This window comes from Grammomys surdaster, unplaced genomic scaffold, assembly GCF_004785775.1.
Source record: "Grammomys surdaster isolate TR1022 unplaced genomic scaffold, NIH_TR_1.0 472, whole genome shotgun sequence".
Taxonomy (NCBI): domain Eukaryota; kingdom Metazoa; phylum Chordata; class Mammalia; order Rodentia; family Muridae; genus Grammomys; species Grammomys surdaster.
In genome coordinates, this window is record NW_021604891.1 from 195,987 (window position 1) to 211,055 (window position 15,069).

A 15,069-nucleotide genomic window follows, 5' to 3' on the forward strand; every position below is an offset into this window, starting at 1 on the left:
GTTGATTTAGACAATGATTTATTCATTATCTATTAAAGTGAATGGTATTTGGTAAAAAAATAAAAATAAAATCTCTGATCTTAAAAGGACCTGGGAAGGGAGAAAGAGAGACGGTAAGAGAGAGAGAGAGACAGAGGAACAGAGGCAGACAGACAGAGAGACAGAGAGATGTCCAGCTTTTAAGATGAAGAATCATAGTGTAAATAATATCCCTAGAGTTAATAAATCTGTAGTGCTGGCTCCAGATGTGAAGCATAGGCACTTTGGGTTTTAGAGTTTGTGTTTATCATTAATTTTGGGGAATTACAAGCAGATAGCAGAAATTGACTGGGAAACAGATGATGAGGGAGCTTCTAGTAAGGAAGTCCCAGGACAGTGCAAGGTATCCCTATAGTTGAGGCTTTCAAATAAAGAGACAAATAGCAACAGATCAATCAAATCTGGTGCTCACAACATCCAGCAGAAAACTGAGGAAGTTAAGTAGTCGTCTAGACTTCCTGGTTAAATTTTTGTGCATGGATGAGCTTCCTGTGGCTGAACGTCTGACTTAATGTTCCCACAGTAGGCATTTTTATATTGGGGGATAACTAATAGTCACCTCTGTTGGAAATGTCTTCCTTCTAGATGTTCTCGAGGACAGAGTGTGTTTAATAACCTGAGCTTCTCATTATCTTTGCCTCTCTTGATAAAGAGAAAGGGGCCAACGTGGCCCAGACCAGGGTTTAGGAAAAGCTTGTCATAAATATGTTTGATTCTGAAGTTGGGGGAAGGGAGACTACTGTACTTTTAGAGCCAACTTCTCTAGTAACTCAAGCAGCACATAATAGCAAAGCAATATAGTATAGTTACATCTGCTTCTGCACTGCACAGTTCAGTAGCTTCTAATCACACGTTCCCATTAAATTATCAAAATTCAATACAATTTAGTGTTCAGTACTTAATATACTCCAATAACCACAAGAGTCTAGCAATTACAATGTGAATTATTCAAATAAAGGACATATATGTCATCATAGAAAGTTCTTCATGGGAAAAGCACACATTAAATGGGTAGCTAAGTAGTCAATTTGTTTGTGATGAGTGCACTAAAGAAATATCCAAAGTATAGACAATGACTTCTGTGCTAAAAATAGAAATAAGTAGGAATTCCTGAGTAATTTGAAAATGGAGAAAGCATTTCAGGAAGAAATGAGCATTTTCAAAGACTAACGTAGGAAGAAAAAGTATTGAGGTCCAGAAGGACTTCATGTGTTGCAGTTTGTGTAGAGGGTTTAGCTCTACTGATGAAGAGGGACCTTCCTGTGATGTCAGAGGAGAGATGAGTGGATCAGTGACTAGAGATAATGGCAAAATTTATTTTTCTTCCAATAGCCTCTTTTCTATGTATGAAATATAAACTCTTATAAAAGCAAAAGAGAGAAAAGAAGCTTACATTCTAAAGAGAGTGGAATGGCGTGAAGCAAGAATGTGAAGGCTGGGAAACTAGCAGAAGGAGAAATTCACTGAGGCCGTGAATCTACAGTACTGTTGAGTTTGTCAGAGTCATGAGGAAAAGACTCAAATGTTTTAATAGAGTCAACTAAACAAAATAATTTATTCAAGGAATTGACTGGCTATTCCATGGTAGGAACTAAATTGACATTATTGCCATTGCTGGGGTATGTCTAATGTAAATAGCAAATGAAACAAAAGAGGGAATGTCTAAGAAATTTTTAAGAATTTGATTATACTTATATCTTAAGAAATCTACCATATTTGAAAAGTTTTAAGACAGATAAGAGAGAGAATGTCTGACTCATCTGCTGCTCAAGCAAACAACCAAGAACAAAGAATGGTCTGAAGAAGTAAAGGAAAGTAAAGGGAAGGCAACCACGAAACTTTAACCTGGGCTCCCTCTCTGAGAAGTCTATCAATCTAGAAAAGGAGTGACATTCTTAGACCCAGTCCAGAGGATACTCTATCATTGTAAAAATTAACACCAGATGCTTCTGTGAAGTGGAGCATGGGAAGATTGATACTGTGGGAATTCCCAGTGTTTCTATGCAGAACATGAAGTTTCTTAGGTTCTTTATTATGTTCCAGATCATCATCCTGTCAGTTTCCACACAAAAAGGACGGTTTCAGTCACTACAGCCAAGACCGATGTTGTCTGCTGATTGCTGCATTAGATGTGGTCTTAAAAATGAAGAGCTAGAGGGGAATAAAATTTGGTGTTTAAAATAAATTAATTTTTAAAACTGAAGAGCTATAGTCTGTGAGTTGTTTATTTGCCTCCCCTTGTTTCTCTCTGGAGAAGTTTCAAGTAGAATATTGAGAGTAGTATGTTTTTCACATGTTTAGAAAAAATGAACTCTATAATCAAATATATATATATGTACATATATATATTCACACACACAATTAATTAATACAGTTTTTGTTCATTTTGTATTCAAGGCTTCAGAGATTAGCCAAAGATCTTGTAAAACAACTACAAGCACAAGACAGTGGCTCTTGGATAACTACCAAGGCTTCAGCTTTGGATCGGACTCTTGGTGAGGTTGCTAGAATACTGGAGAAAGAGGTAGGTAGCAAACCTTTCTTGCCTGACCCTGATCTTTGAGATGATTTCTCACTAGGACAAGAAATACAGCAGAATCTGTGCTTATTTTCTGTGTTGTTGAAAGTCAGCCAACAATTGATAAAGAATTTAAAAGTTTTGGTTTAATATTATTTTGTTGTTTTCTTTCGCTTAGTAAAGTCCTAATTAGACCATGGTTTTCTATGATAATTTTCCCCTTATAAATAAGTTGTTTACTCTGGACTGATAACTATACAGACATTTAATTTGATGGTACAAATTATAGATCACTGAACTATATAGCTTATAAATTAAAACAAAGTATCTCTGAAATACTAATTTCCTACCCATTTTGGACAGAAAATTTGATAATTTTTTTTAATAATTTAAGAGTTACTTACTGTCTCAGCAATGCTTTAAAGTCTGTACTGACTCTAATGGAATAATTCATATTATACACAGAAGAAAATGTTAAGTGTAAAAGTGTAAAGTTCCAGGTAATAATATCAATAACACTTTATTTTATCCTAGTCCTTTTATTGTGTATTTACTTCATTATCTGGCTAATTTCATGCTTTCTCATGTCTTTCAATTTTCTTTTACAATAATTCTTACAAATTGTCTTGAATTTCATACTGTAATTACATTATTTCCTGGCAACTGAAGAACAATATCACAAGTTAATAATTTGTTAGCATTTAGATGAAATCTCATTTATCATTTAAAGTAATGACTATCTCTAATTGTTAGCAGTATTTTTATTTTTGTTTTCTGGAAACAATGTTTCCTGGAAACAATGTTTCCTTGTTTTGAAAATAGTTTTATTGCTTTGTAATACAAATTTTTCTTTCTTAAAAAATATAGTAACTATTGTGTGTTTTACCTCTTTAAAATATATCATAGACATATTTTTGGACAGATTTCTGTTCTTATTTTATTAGTCTTATAAATATACCTGAAATATTTTCATTCATCTTCTGTATTACAAAGTACTTGATTGTGTTAATACTATATTTTACCCATTTATCAGACATCAGAATCACTAGAGAGCTTGTTAAAACACATATCAGATTTCTGATTTAGTTGTTTTAGGGTGGGTCCCAAGAATTTTAATGTCTAATATGTTCCCATGAGATGGTAGTGATATGAGTCCAAAAACCTTATTTTGAGAGTCAGTGCTGAAGCTAGGGTGTAGAATTGCTGGGTTCTCAGCTATATGAATGACAAACCTTTATGCTAAGTTGCACTTTGGCATAGACAGTACAGTCTTCCACAAGAACCAGCAGCAGCACATTCTGCACTGCCTTGTGGCAGAAACGCATAATGAGTTCCTCTCTAAAATACCCCTTTCAGAGTGTTGATGAGCTCATAAATTCCAAGTTGTCAGCATGTGCTAGGTAGAGTATTTAGAAGTTTGCTATGGCAGGATTAAAGAAACCTTAAATGTTTTATATACTGATCATTTTTAAAAATTGAGTTAAATGGTTTTTGTTTAAAGATACCAAGACTGTAGCTAATCTCAGAAAAAGTATTTTAGATTGAATTATTCAAAGAAATTTTAAGAAATAATGTTAATATGATCTATATAAAAAAAGGTATAAATGCCTAAATGAGATTATTTAATACACAAAGGGGCAATTTACCAAAATACCACTGGTTTTATATAATGTAGAGGAGAAAAATTGTTGTCTGGCTCCTAGTCTTAATGGTCTGTGTCAGGAACCTTGCTGAGAAGCTGTCCTTAGAGCATAGCCTGCAGGACCACCTAAGAGTGTAAAGTGAGCCACAGAAAGACCCTCTGCTGCTTTCATATTGAAATTCCTTTCACCTGGCCAAGACACACTGGCTTCACAGAGACAGTGTTCTGTAAAGCTGCACTGACACTGAAGTGGAGTTCAGCAGGCAATATTTGTTATTCAGCTAGGAATTGTAAATAACTATCTTCTGTTTGGAAAGCTGCCTGGAGTAACAAAACCCCAGGGAAATATTTGAAAGCAGCCTGTCAGTGACAAGAGAGGGACTGGTGGCCTCTAAGTACCTCTCACTGAGAAGGGTAAAAAGTGAGTTTTGAGGATCTGTCTCTCTCTTCCCTCTCTTTGAAACAGGGTCTCACTGTGTAGCCCTGGCTGTCCTGGTACTAGGTCAGTAGACCAGGTTGTCCTCTGCTTCCCAATGATGACATTAAAGTCATTTATATAGAGATATTTGTCTTGGGTAGATTTGCATCAACTCTCAAAATTTTTTTCAATGGAGAAAGTGGGATTTTCTTCAAAGAACTGTAATGGCAAAGCAAAAGAAAAAGCGTAGAAAGTAGAGCCTGTGAGCACCTGCCTGCCTGAGGGCAGTTGGAGAAAGGAGAACTGTAACAGCTGCTGAGGTGTGGGGTCTAATAGAAGGTTTCCTCCATATTGATCAGACCAGAACAGCCTGCGTCCTTATATAGTGGCACTTCTGTTTACTGCCAGAGACCATGAAGGAGGCATCTTGGCACAGTATACAAATTATAACCCAAAAGTTATTTGCAGCCCTATTCCACGTTTGTTATTTCAAATGCTGAGTTAAGTTTGAAGTGGTCTGAGATCATTGAAGTAGCGTTCTTCATGGTAAAATAAATAGAGATATTTCATCTTAGGCCTCACATTTCTTTTTTACGAGTACTCGAACAGAGCTCATGGGTAGAAGTATATCCATCATTGCAGAGCTGAGTATATACTCAGTTCTCCATCATCAACTTGACTAGGGATTCCAAATCACTGCCAAAGGACTTAAATGATTTCAGATTGCTAGTAACCAGGAATCTAACAGAAGCAGATATAAAATTTACTTTGGATAATGATAACATAGTCTTCACTTCATATCGTTTCAACAAAATTTCCAAATAGAGTATTGGATAGTAAACTAATTATGCATGTAAGGAGAACACTGGTGGAAATAGAAATCAGTATCAGCACACTTACCCACTTCATATAACTGTGCTTACCAAATGCAAGGTCGGATTACGTTTGTTCTTAAGAGAAAATGGACATTTGAGACCTGAAAACTACAGTAATCAATAATAATAGTAGTAATAAAAATAATAATAAAAAATTTTGGATATAGAGAGAATTAGTATTCTGGAAGATAGTTCTTAAGAAGGAATTTAGACTAAGCTTGTACAAGGGAGAAATACACAAAACTAAGAGAAGAGCATAAGTGGTGTGATATACAGTAAATATATCATGTTTGTGTATAACTAATACTCTAGAGCAATGGATTGCACCTTTCCAAATGCTCTTACCTGTTAATACAGTTCCTCATGTTGTACTGACCTTCAATCATAAAATTATTTCATTGCTACTTCATAACTATAATTTTGCTATTGTAATGAAACTTAATGTAAATATTTAATATGTGACCTCTGTGGAGGTCATGACCTTAGGTTAAGAACCACTCCTCTAGAAGAGACTAGTGCAGAAGTATCATTTGAAGTAAGTGTTACTAAGAATGGTCCAAGATCTACAAGTTAACACACAGATTTAAGATCCATAATGAAGTCCACTAAGCATTATCATACAGGGGTGGGAGAATAATAAGCCACTTAATAAGCCATCATCATTCACAAATTTGGATTCTCAGTTCCTAAGCAGAATTCTAGCAAACTGGATGATAAAGTGTGTGTGTGTGTCTGTGTGTCTGTGTGTCTGTGTGTCTGTGTCTGTGTCTGTGTTTGTGTGTGCATGTGTTTTAAGACAAATTAGTATTTCAGAGCAAATCTGGATTTATTGAAGATACAGTAAACAGTGGAAAATTAAATTATAGAAAGAAAAAATTTTCATTTAAAAAATATAGTCAAAGAATTTGGTAAGTTTTGTATCACTATAGTTTCTTAGTCACTATAAAGATCCATATTAGGCCATGCTGTGAGGAAATTGAAATTTTCTCAGTCTGACAAAATACATCCACAAAAAATTAAATGAAAATCAGACAAGTAAAATGTTTTAAATGTCCCCTGTAAAATGGGAAGCAAAAAAAGAGAAGTGTCTGCTACTAATACTTCTCAAGTACTGTTTAACAGAAAAAAGACAAGCTGTAAGATTTTGAAAGAAAAAGGTATGTCCTTATTAGCTAGTGATAGAATTGTACACAACTTCTTTCCATCGAAATTATTATAACTGGCAAGTTTATAATAAGGTCACTAGTTACAAAGACGATATGAAAGCCAGCCGCATTGATAATGTCAGCATGTTAAATATCTACAAGTAGAGCTTACTATTATTTCTAATTTTTTCTCAATCTTAGCTGTACATTCTGTGAAATACCAGCAAAAATCTAAATACATCGTTATGAAAGTTGAAATATAGTTTCTAAAATATGAGTTTTTAACATTACACTGTTTATTATTGTGAGTACTCTTGTACATGTATATGCATGCCAAGGTCAGAAGGCAACTTGGAGAGTAGGCTTCTCGTGTGGCTCCGAGAGGCGACACTCGCCTTCTCAATCTCTTAACCAAAGGACCAGTCAGCAGATCTGAAATGGAGATATTTTTTTAAGAATAAAAAAGACCAAAATATAGTTAAATCATACTCCATGAGAAAAATGTACACTGTGAGTTTGTGTGTGTATGTGTGGTGTATGTGTGTGCTCACACACACACATCGGTGCATATATATGCACACATGTTCATATATATGGAAAAAAGTAAGCATAATGAATCAAGATGTATGTTGTAATTTAAAAGTATATAGTTTGGAATGCTGGAGAGATGTCTCAGCAATTAAGAGTACTGGCTGTTCTTTCAGAGACCTGAGTTCCTTTCCCAGCACCATGCGTGTCTCAAGTTCTAGAGCGTCTGCCATGTAAGTGGTGCACAGACATACATGAAGGCAAAACACCCATTCACTAAAAATTAAAATGAATTTTAAAAATTATATCATTTTTAAGTAAAGTGATGGGTTAGACTTTCTTTTCTTACAACAATGAGGTAGAAGAGTCAGAATGAAAAAGGGAAAACCATAATCTGAGGAAGTGAGAAAGACATTGGACATCAAGAGGAAGCTAAGCAGATAGCTAAACAGAACAGAGAGACAGAAAGGCAGCACAGTGAAGAGGAGAGAGTAGTCTGCAGTTCCCCCTGTTGCTTCTCCAGGGAAAGGGAGGACAAAGCCTCAAACAGAGGAAGCTCCAGGCTTCGGTAGCAGCAGACTAGTGTCATGTAGAAAAAGAAACCCTGACTTCTCTGGGATGGTAAATCCAGTGCCTGGGTTTTTGCTGATAGTGACATCTGTGTGTCAGCATAGTTATGAAATTAGAAATCTACACTCCTCCCCACCCCGACAAGCTCACAGACCTCTAGTCAGGTATCATTTTGTGAGAGATAGTAAACAACTCCAGGGACCTGAAAACAAAGACTCTTGGAGACATCCAGCCATAGTATCGAGGTAGAAGATGACCTTGAGATGGTCTTACAGTAGGGGAGGGTCCAATGCAAACCTGCTATAGAAATATAGCGTAAGAAGCAAGAGCTTTGTCAGCACAGAGTAAAGTGGTTGCACGTTCTGTGGCCACAGTGTCTCAGCCCTGTTACACTGTGGTTTACTACAGAGTCTTTTAACTCAGTGTCCTGTGTGCTGGCTAGTCTTATGACACACGAATTAATTATCTAACAGGAGGAAACTTCAACTGAGAAAATAGATCCATGCGATCTGGCTGTAAGGCATTTTCTTAATGAGTGATTGATGGGGGCAGGCCAAGCTCATTGTGGATGATTCCATCCTTGGGCTGGTGGTCTTGAGTCCTCAAAGAAAGCATGCTGAGCAAACCAGTAACTGACAACCCTCCATGGTTTCTATATCAGCTCCTGCTTCCAGGTTGTTGCCCTGAGTGAATTCCTGCCCTATTGCTTTTGATGATAAACAGTTGCACGGAACCAAGAGTGAAATAAACCCTCCCCATGTTACTTTCATCATAGTGTTTCATCACAGCAGTAGTAACCCCAAGACATCCTGTTACCTGCGGATTACTGTCAAGACATTTAACTCCATGCCATTACCTGTGATTACTGTGGAAGCTATTAACTCCATGCCCGTGACTAGTATTTTACATTCTAGAGCTGCATCCCTGCTGTGTGTGCGTGGCTGTGAGTAGGACTGGGAACTCTTACGCTTGACAAATCACTTATTAATGCTTGCTCTCCCCTCAGCGTACTGCTGGGTAGCAACTGAAAGTACAGAGACAGGCAGACGGAATACCTGGTACCTTTATGTGCAGAAGTCCATACTTTGCTTCCTGTATCCTCTGAGGAACTCAGAGGACAGCTCTCAGTTTGAACATTTGCTGTCTTTAGAATATACAGTCCAGGGTGCTTCTGGGACAACTAGGAAACTTCCTACTCCACAAACAACAAAGCTCTTAGAATCAGCTGGTTCTTGATACACAGAGAAGGGAATCTTCTGAAGTGAATGCAGCTCTGACACTGACAGTAAACCATTGGCCTGCCCATCTCACAGCCTGTGTACAGTACCAGCCTGCACAGTAAGAACATCAGACATAATAAACTCCAGCTGTGACCCACTAACCTACCACTATGCACCTGATAGATGGAGGATCAGAGCTCCCTTCAAAGTGTCTCCAATTATATTTTTAAACCTTTTTTCTTTTTACTTTTATTTTCTGTTTGATTTTTACTTTATCAAGTACAGTGTTTCTATTTTTATTAGTCTTGCTTTTGCCAAATTTTATGTATTTTTTTTCTTTTTTGTAATGTTTTGATTATTTTCTTCTTTGTCATATTCTGTTCATATTTCTTTTTTTCTCCTCCCTTACTTCCCTCTTTCTTATCACATTTATTTCATTCTTTTGTTTTTATTACTTTTACTTTTGTTAATGAACTTCATAGTTTATTATACATTATTTTTGTAATTTTCTTTTCTGTTGTTATTGAAAAATACTGACATATAGAAAACCTATTTAGTAAAAATTATTAAAGAATTTTTCCCAAACCTAGGGAAAGAAATGGACATCCAAGTACAGGAAGAAAGAACTCTTAATACACATAACCAGAAAATATCCTTCATGTCTTGTTTTATAGTTAAAATTCTTAAGAACAGAACCAGGATGTGATGTGTAAGAGAAGTGTGCCAAGTTACTTTATAGAGTGACGTCACGCCTTTTAGCAATAGTGCCCAGAAAGCCTAGAGTGACGCCATGTTCTAAAACACTGCCACAGCCAACAGGACCGTCATGGCCAACAAAGTCCTTTAGAATCAAAGGAGAAATAAAGACTTTCCATGATAAGAATAAATAAATCAATTCATGTTCACTGATTCAAGTAGGCATTATAGTAAAAAATTATTTAAAAAGATAGTACATACAAAGGAAGAAGAAAGAATTATACAATCATGAGAACTTGAGCAAAAATAAATGTTACAAAAATAAAGAACAACTGAGAACTTGGAGAGAATCAAACATTGCTAACTCAGATCAACAAACTTCTGGATGAATAAAAGAAAAGTTAATAATATTTTTCAGTTAGTGAAAAAATCAATAATTTTTCAATTAATTTCAGTCAACTAATACTGATTGTCAATTTGAGAGAATCTAAAATCACCGAGGATACAAGCTTCTGGGTATGTCTATGAGAGATTATATGTATTAGGTATATTAAAGTGAGAAGACCTATTCTGAATGTGGGTAGCACCATTTCATGTTTTGGGTCCTAAACTGCAAACAACAAAACAACAACAACAACAAAAGATGAGAAAACTAACAGCAGCAGTATTTATCTCTGTCTGATTACAAATATAGTGTGTCTAGCTGCCTCCTCAAGCTCCTGTCACTGTGATGTCCCTCCCTACCATGATATCCTATAGCCTCCAAAGTATGAACCAAGATAAATTATTCCTTTTTTCAGTTCCTTTTGTCAAGTATTTTGTTGCAGTAAGAAGACAAGTGACTATTACATGTAATAGCACCCAGTTACCTAGCGCTAACGCAGCCATTGAAATGACACAATATGGTGGTAATTGTAGGTAATAAAACAAGATGGTTTGCTGTCTGCAAGAAACTCTCAGCTCTCTAGTAAATACCTACATTGATTTAAAATGAATGCATATAAAATGATATTCCAAACAATTGGAATCCTAAAATAAACAGAGCTATGTATACACTCACATTTGACAAAACAGACCATAATCAAAATTTAGAAGTGATAAAGGTCACTACATATTAATAAAGGAAAAAGGCCCTTCAAGATATATTATTTATAAGTGCATCAAATATTGGTATGCCTGGTTTAACAAAACAAATGCCACTGGATATAAACTTACCACCAAGCATAGCAACATGAGTTTGGTTTCTAGTACTCACATTATGGAAAAAGAAAATTCATACAAATTTCCTTTGGCTTCCCCACAAGTGCCATGACACATGCACAGCCAACCATATACATGAACATACGCTATAACTGTTTAAGATTATATACTCAACAAAGAACTTTAGACTTAATGCGTATGATAAATAAATGGGAAAAATAAGCTACCTTAGTGCACATTTATAGGATATTTCATACATTACTTAGGGTATGCAGACTCTTCTCAACATCTCATGGAACTATCCCAAATTGATCACCTGATAGGCCATAAAACAGCTCTTAAATGCAGAAATTTTGAAATATTTTCCTCTAACTTATAGACCAGAACAGATTAAAATTAAAATCCAAAAGACAGAAACACAGGAAGAATAAATAATGTGCTCTATAATGGTCCATTGAAAAAGTTAGGATTCTCATTGAAAGACTTAGGGAAATTTCAAACTTTCTAAAATCAAATAAATAACTTATCACAGGCTTTGAAATGTACTGACAGCAGTGCTGAGAGAAATTATAGCTATAAATGTCTACATTAAAAATAGAGCTAACACATGCCAACAATCTAATTGTGAGCCTCAAGGTTTTAAGAAAACTAGAAAAAATCAAATTCAAAATTAGGAAACAAGATGTAATAGAGAATGAGACAGATCTGAATAAAATGGAATCTAATAGTAAAAAAGATAAAACAGAGTTGATGCTTTTGATTAAGCAAGAATGACAAGATCTTAGCAAAACTATAAACACCCAATTAGGAAATTTGGGGAAGAAGTGGAGTATATTATAACAGGAACCGTGGGAGCAGAAGGATAGTTAGGAAATATTTTGAAAGTTATATTCCAATAGGTTGGAAAATATGGAAGAAATGGATAAATTTCTAAAGACATCTGACTAACCCAAACTAAATTAATATAAAACTCTTCTTATTCTGGTGCACAGTGATCTAGAAAACTGAAGCAGTAATGGAGTTTGCCAACAAAGGAAACTCTGAGACTGAACCAGTTCACTGCCAACCCAAACCATACTTTTAAAGAAAATTAACAGCAGGGGCTGGAGAGATGGCTTAACAGTTAGGAGCACTGGCTATTCTTCCAGAAGACCCAAGATTAATTTTCAGCATCCATGTTGGTGGTTCACAGCAATCTGTAACTCTGTCTCCAGTAATCTCCTCTCTTCTGGCTCTCATCAGCAGGCCAAACCCCTATATACATACAGTATTTTTTAAAAGAAGAAAATTAACAATACTATATAAATTATTTCTTACAACAGTTAGGAAGGTGCTAGCAAACTCATTCTGCAAAGTAGTGTTATCCTTAAATTGCCTAGTGAAATGGTAGGCCAGTTTTCCAAATGAAAACATAAAACTCATTACACAGGGAAGCAATAATGATTTATGCTTAATAATGATTTAAGCAATAATGATTTAATATGGTACAACATAAATTCTGTACAAAAATCTTTTGAGAAAGTCCAGAATCCCTCCATGATGAAAAGGTTGAGAAAAGTAGTGATTAAGAATGTGTTCAACATAAATCTATGTGTGGGAAGCCTGTTGCCAGAATTATACTAAGAAGGAAAATACATAAAACATTCCCTCTAAAATCAGGGAGGAAGCAAAAGTGTTTACTTTCTCCACTTTTACTAGTTTTAGAGCAATAAATGAAAGAGAAGAAACAAAATACACAAAGATAGGAAGAGAAGAAGTCAGTTTCCCATTTGATCTGATAAGCAGTTTCAGTCCAGTATACAACAACAACAACAACAACAACAATAAAAAAAAATCAGGAGCCTGTATCTGCCAATAATAAACTTACTAGGAAAAGAAATACAGTAAATATATGAAAAAGTTAAATAACCTTAGCCATCAGGAACATGCGACTCAAGCCTCCTCCGTTGATCCCTGCTGTTAGGAGAAGAGTGTCCTCAGAAAAAAACCAAATGCTGATCAGTTTGGTTTTTTGATGGAAAATAAAAATTCTTCTGGAGCTTTTGGTAGAAATGTAAATTAGTGCCTCCTCTATGGGAATCATTATGCCCTCAAAGAAATAAAGGTAGTACTATATGATCCAGCTATCCTAGCTATGTGAATATCACTTATGAAATCAAATTAGCATACAATAAAGATACCTGCCCACCCATTCAATAATGACCTTCTTTACAGTAACCACCATACTGAATCAGTAACCAGCCTTGGCTACATCAATAGCTCCCATGAAGGAGAATGGAATTACATCATTTGTAGGGAAATTCATAGTACTAAACAACCTTATGTTATGAAAAATAATGCAAACTCATAAAGATAGATTATGTGTTCTATGAAATCTAGATTTTAAAATGTGATACTAGAAAGGAAAAAATTTGGAAGATGAGAACTTCAAGGAGGTGGAGTGGTTACAGTAGAAGGTAGTGAATGGGATGTGCATATGGTCATCCACCGTATTCATGTGTGAGGCTGTCACTGTATAACATAATTGTTCATGTAATTAATTATGCTAATAACGCGTTGTAAGGAAAGGTGCTATTATAGTGATTTTTATATCTTTTGAAAATTTACTTTTAAACCAAGATTAATTCCAAATCTTAAAATCCTAATCTTTTAAAAGATAATGTTAGCTAATATCTGTTTACTTTGCTGTTTTCCTCAGTTGGGGTGGTAATGTAGCTCAGTTATATATTACTTGACCAGTGTGAGGTCTTGCATCACCAATCAGCCCTTCCCTCAAAAAAGATTTAAAATTATCATTAAAAAGAAATCTTTATAAATTTGACCATTAAGAATAGAAACCTTGGCAGCCGTAACCCTCCCTGCTCAAGTCCTTCTTGAGACAGAGATCTTGTCTCTGTGTTAAGTGACTAGAGCTTCCTAGTCTGCCAAGATCTTGTGGGTGGGTAAGGAGAGAGCTCATGACAAAGGCTTTAAGCTCTGGTGCAAGTGTGGTAGCTATCGACAACAAAATAGAGCAAGCTATGGATCTGGTGAAAAGCCATTTGATGTATGCAGTCAGAGAGGAAGTGGAGGTTCTAAAGATCAAAGAACTCATAGAGAAAAACTCCCAGCTGGAGCAGGAGAACAATCTGCTGAAGACACTGGCCAGTCCGGAGCAGCTCGCCCAGTTTCAGGCCCAGCTGCAGACTGGCTCTCCTCTGGCCACCACGCAGACACAGGGGACCACACAGCCCCCTGCACAGCCAGCATCCCAGGGCTCAGGATCAACCGCATAGCCTGCTATGCCCCAACAGAACTGGCTGTTGCTGTCTGAACTGAACAGACCGAAGAGATGTGCTAGCAAGTCATCCATTTCATTGCCGTCTACGAAAGAGACGTGAGACTTACACGCTGTTCTCGCTTTCTCCCCAGTATTAAGCACTCATGTACTTTTGGCTTGAAGAAATGTACTAGTTGAGTGAATTAAAGGTTAATCAGAGAGTGAGCATGGATGTACCCTGTACAACGTGGCAGATGTCTGAGGAATGGTTTAACTGACGCTGAGGAGCTGTGTGCCTTTCAATCCCTCCCCAGCCGCCCACCAAGAGCTCTGGGGCTTGCCTGCATGGGGCTCAGAGGTGGGCTGCTCCTGGATTTTTTGCTCTCCTCTCCTTCCCTTCAAAGAACTTGAGAGGCCAGAAACAAGACTGCAATGGTGGGGGTAGGGGAATGCAGTCCTTTTACAAAACCGACAACTGTCACCAAAGCTTATAAAACACGATAGTACTGTCCCTCTTTTCTGAAACATCAGAAGACTCTTAGTGACATAACAGTGACAAGTAGCTGGGACCTAGGCTACCTTATTATGAAGGTTGTTTTGCCTGTTGTTTATTTGTGTATGTAGTATAAGGAGTTTGTACAATAGAGGACGGTAACCACTGTTTAGGTTGTACAGATTGAAGTTTAGATGTTCCATTGGCTGTCTGAAAAGGTGTGGATTGTCCTTTCTAGAGATCGCCTTAAAAACTGCTTTGTGACAAAAACCACACCTGAAGAGATTTTAAGAATTTGGCACAGTTAGTCACTTTGTGTAATGCAGAATCTAGCTGCTGAGTCTTGCAAAGTAAACTCCCTGTCGACTGGTGTCAGCTGAGCTGGTGAACACCCAGAAAAACGGTGAGATGCTGAGGAAGTGGGTTTCCCTCTAGGGATTTCTGCACCTCACCTGTATAGTCGTTC

General features: G+C 36.4%; 1 protein-coding gene and 1 pseudogene across 1 annotated transcript in view; both read left to right on the forward strand.

The window, feature by feature from the left end:
* Scaper (S-phase cyclin A associated protein in the ER) overlaps positions 1-15,069 on the forward strand; it is a 308,858-nt gene that overhangs the window by 139,466 nt on the left and 154,323 nt on the right. The window contains exon 22 of the mRNA XM_028781560.1: positions 2,437-2,563. Within this exon, the coding sequence (XP_028637393.1) occupies positions 2,437-2,563 (127 nt within the window). The remainder of the gene's footprint in view (positions 1-2,436; positions 2,564-15,069) is intronic.
* Positions 13,809-14,172, forward strand: LOC114632955 (annotated as a pseudogene).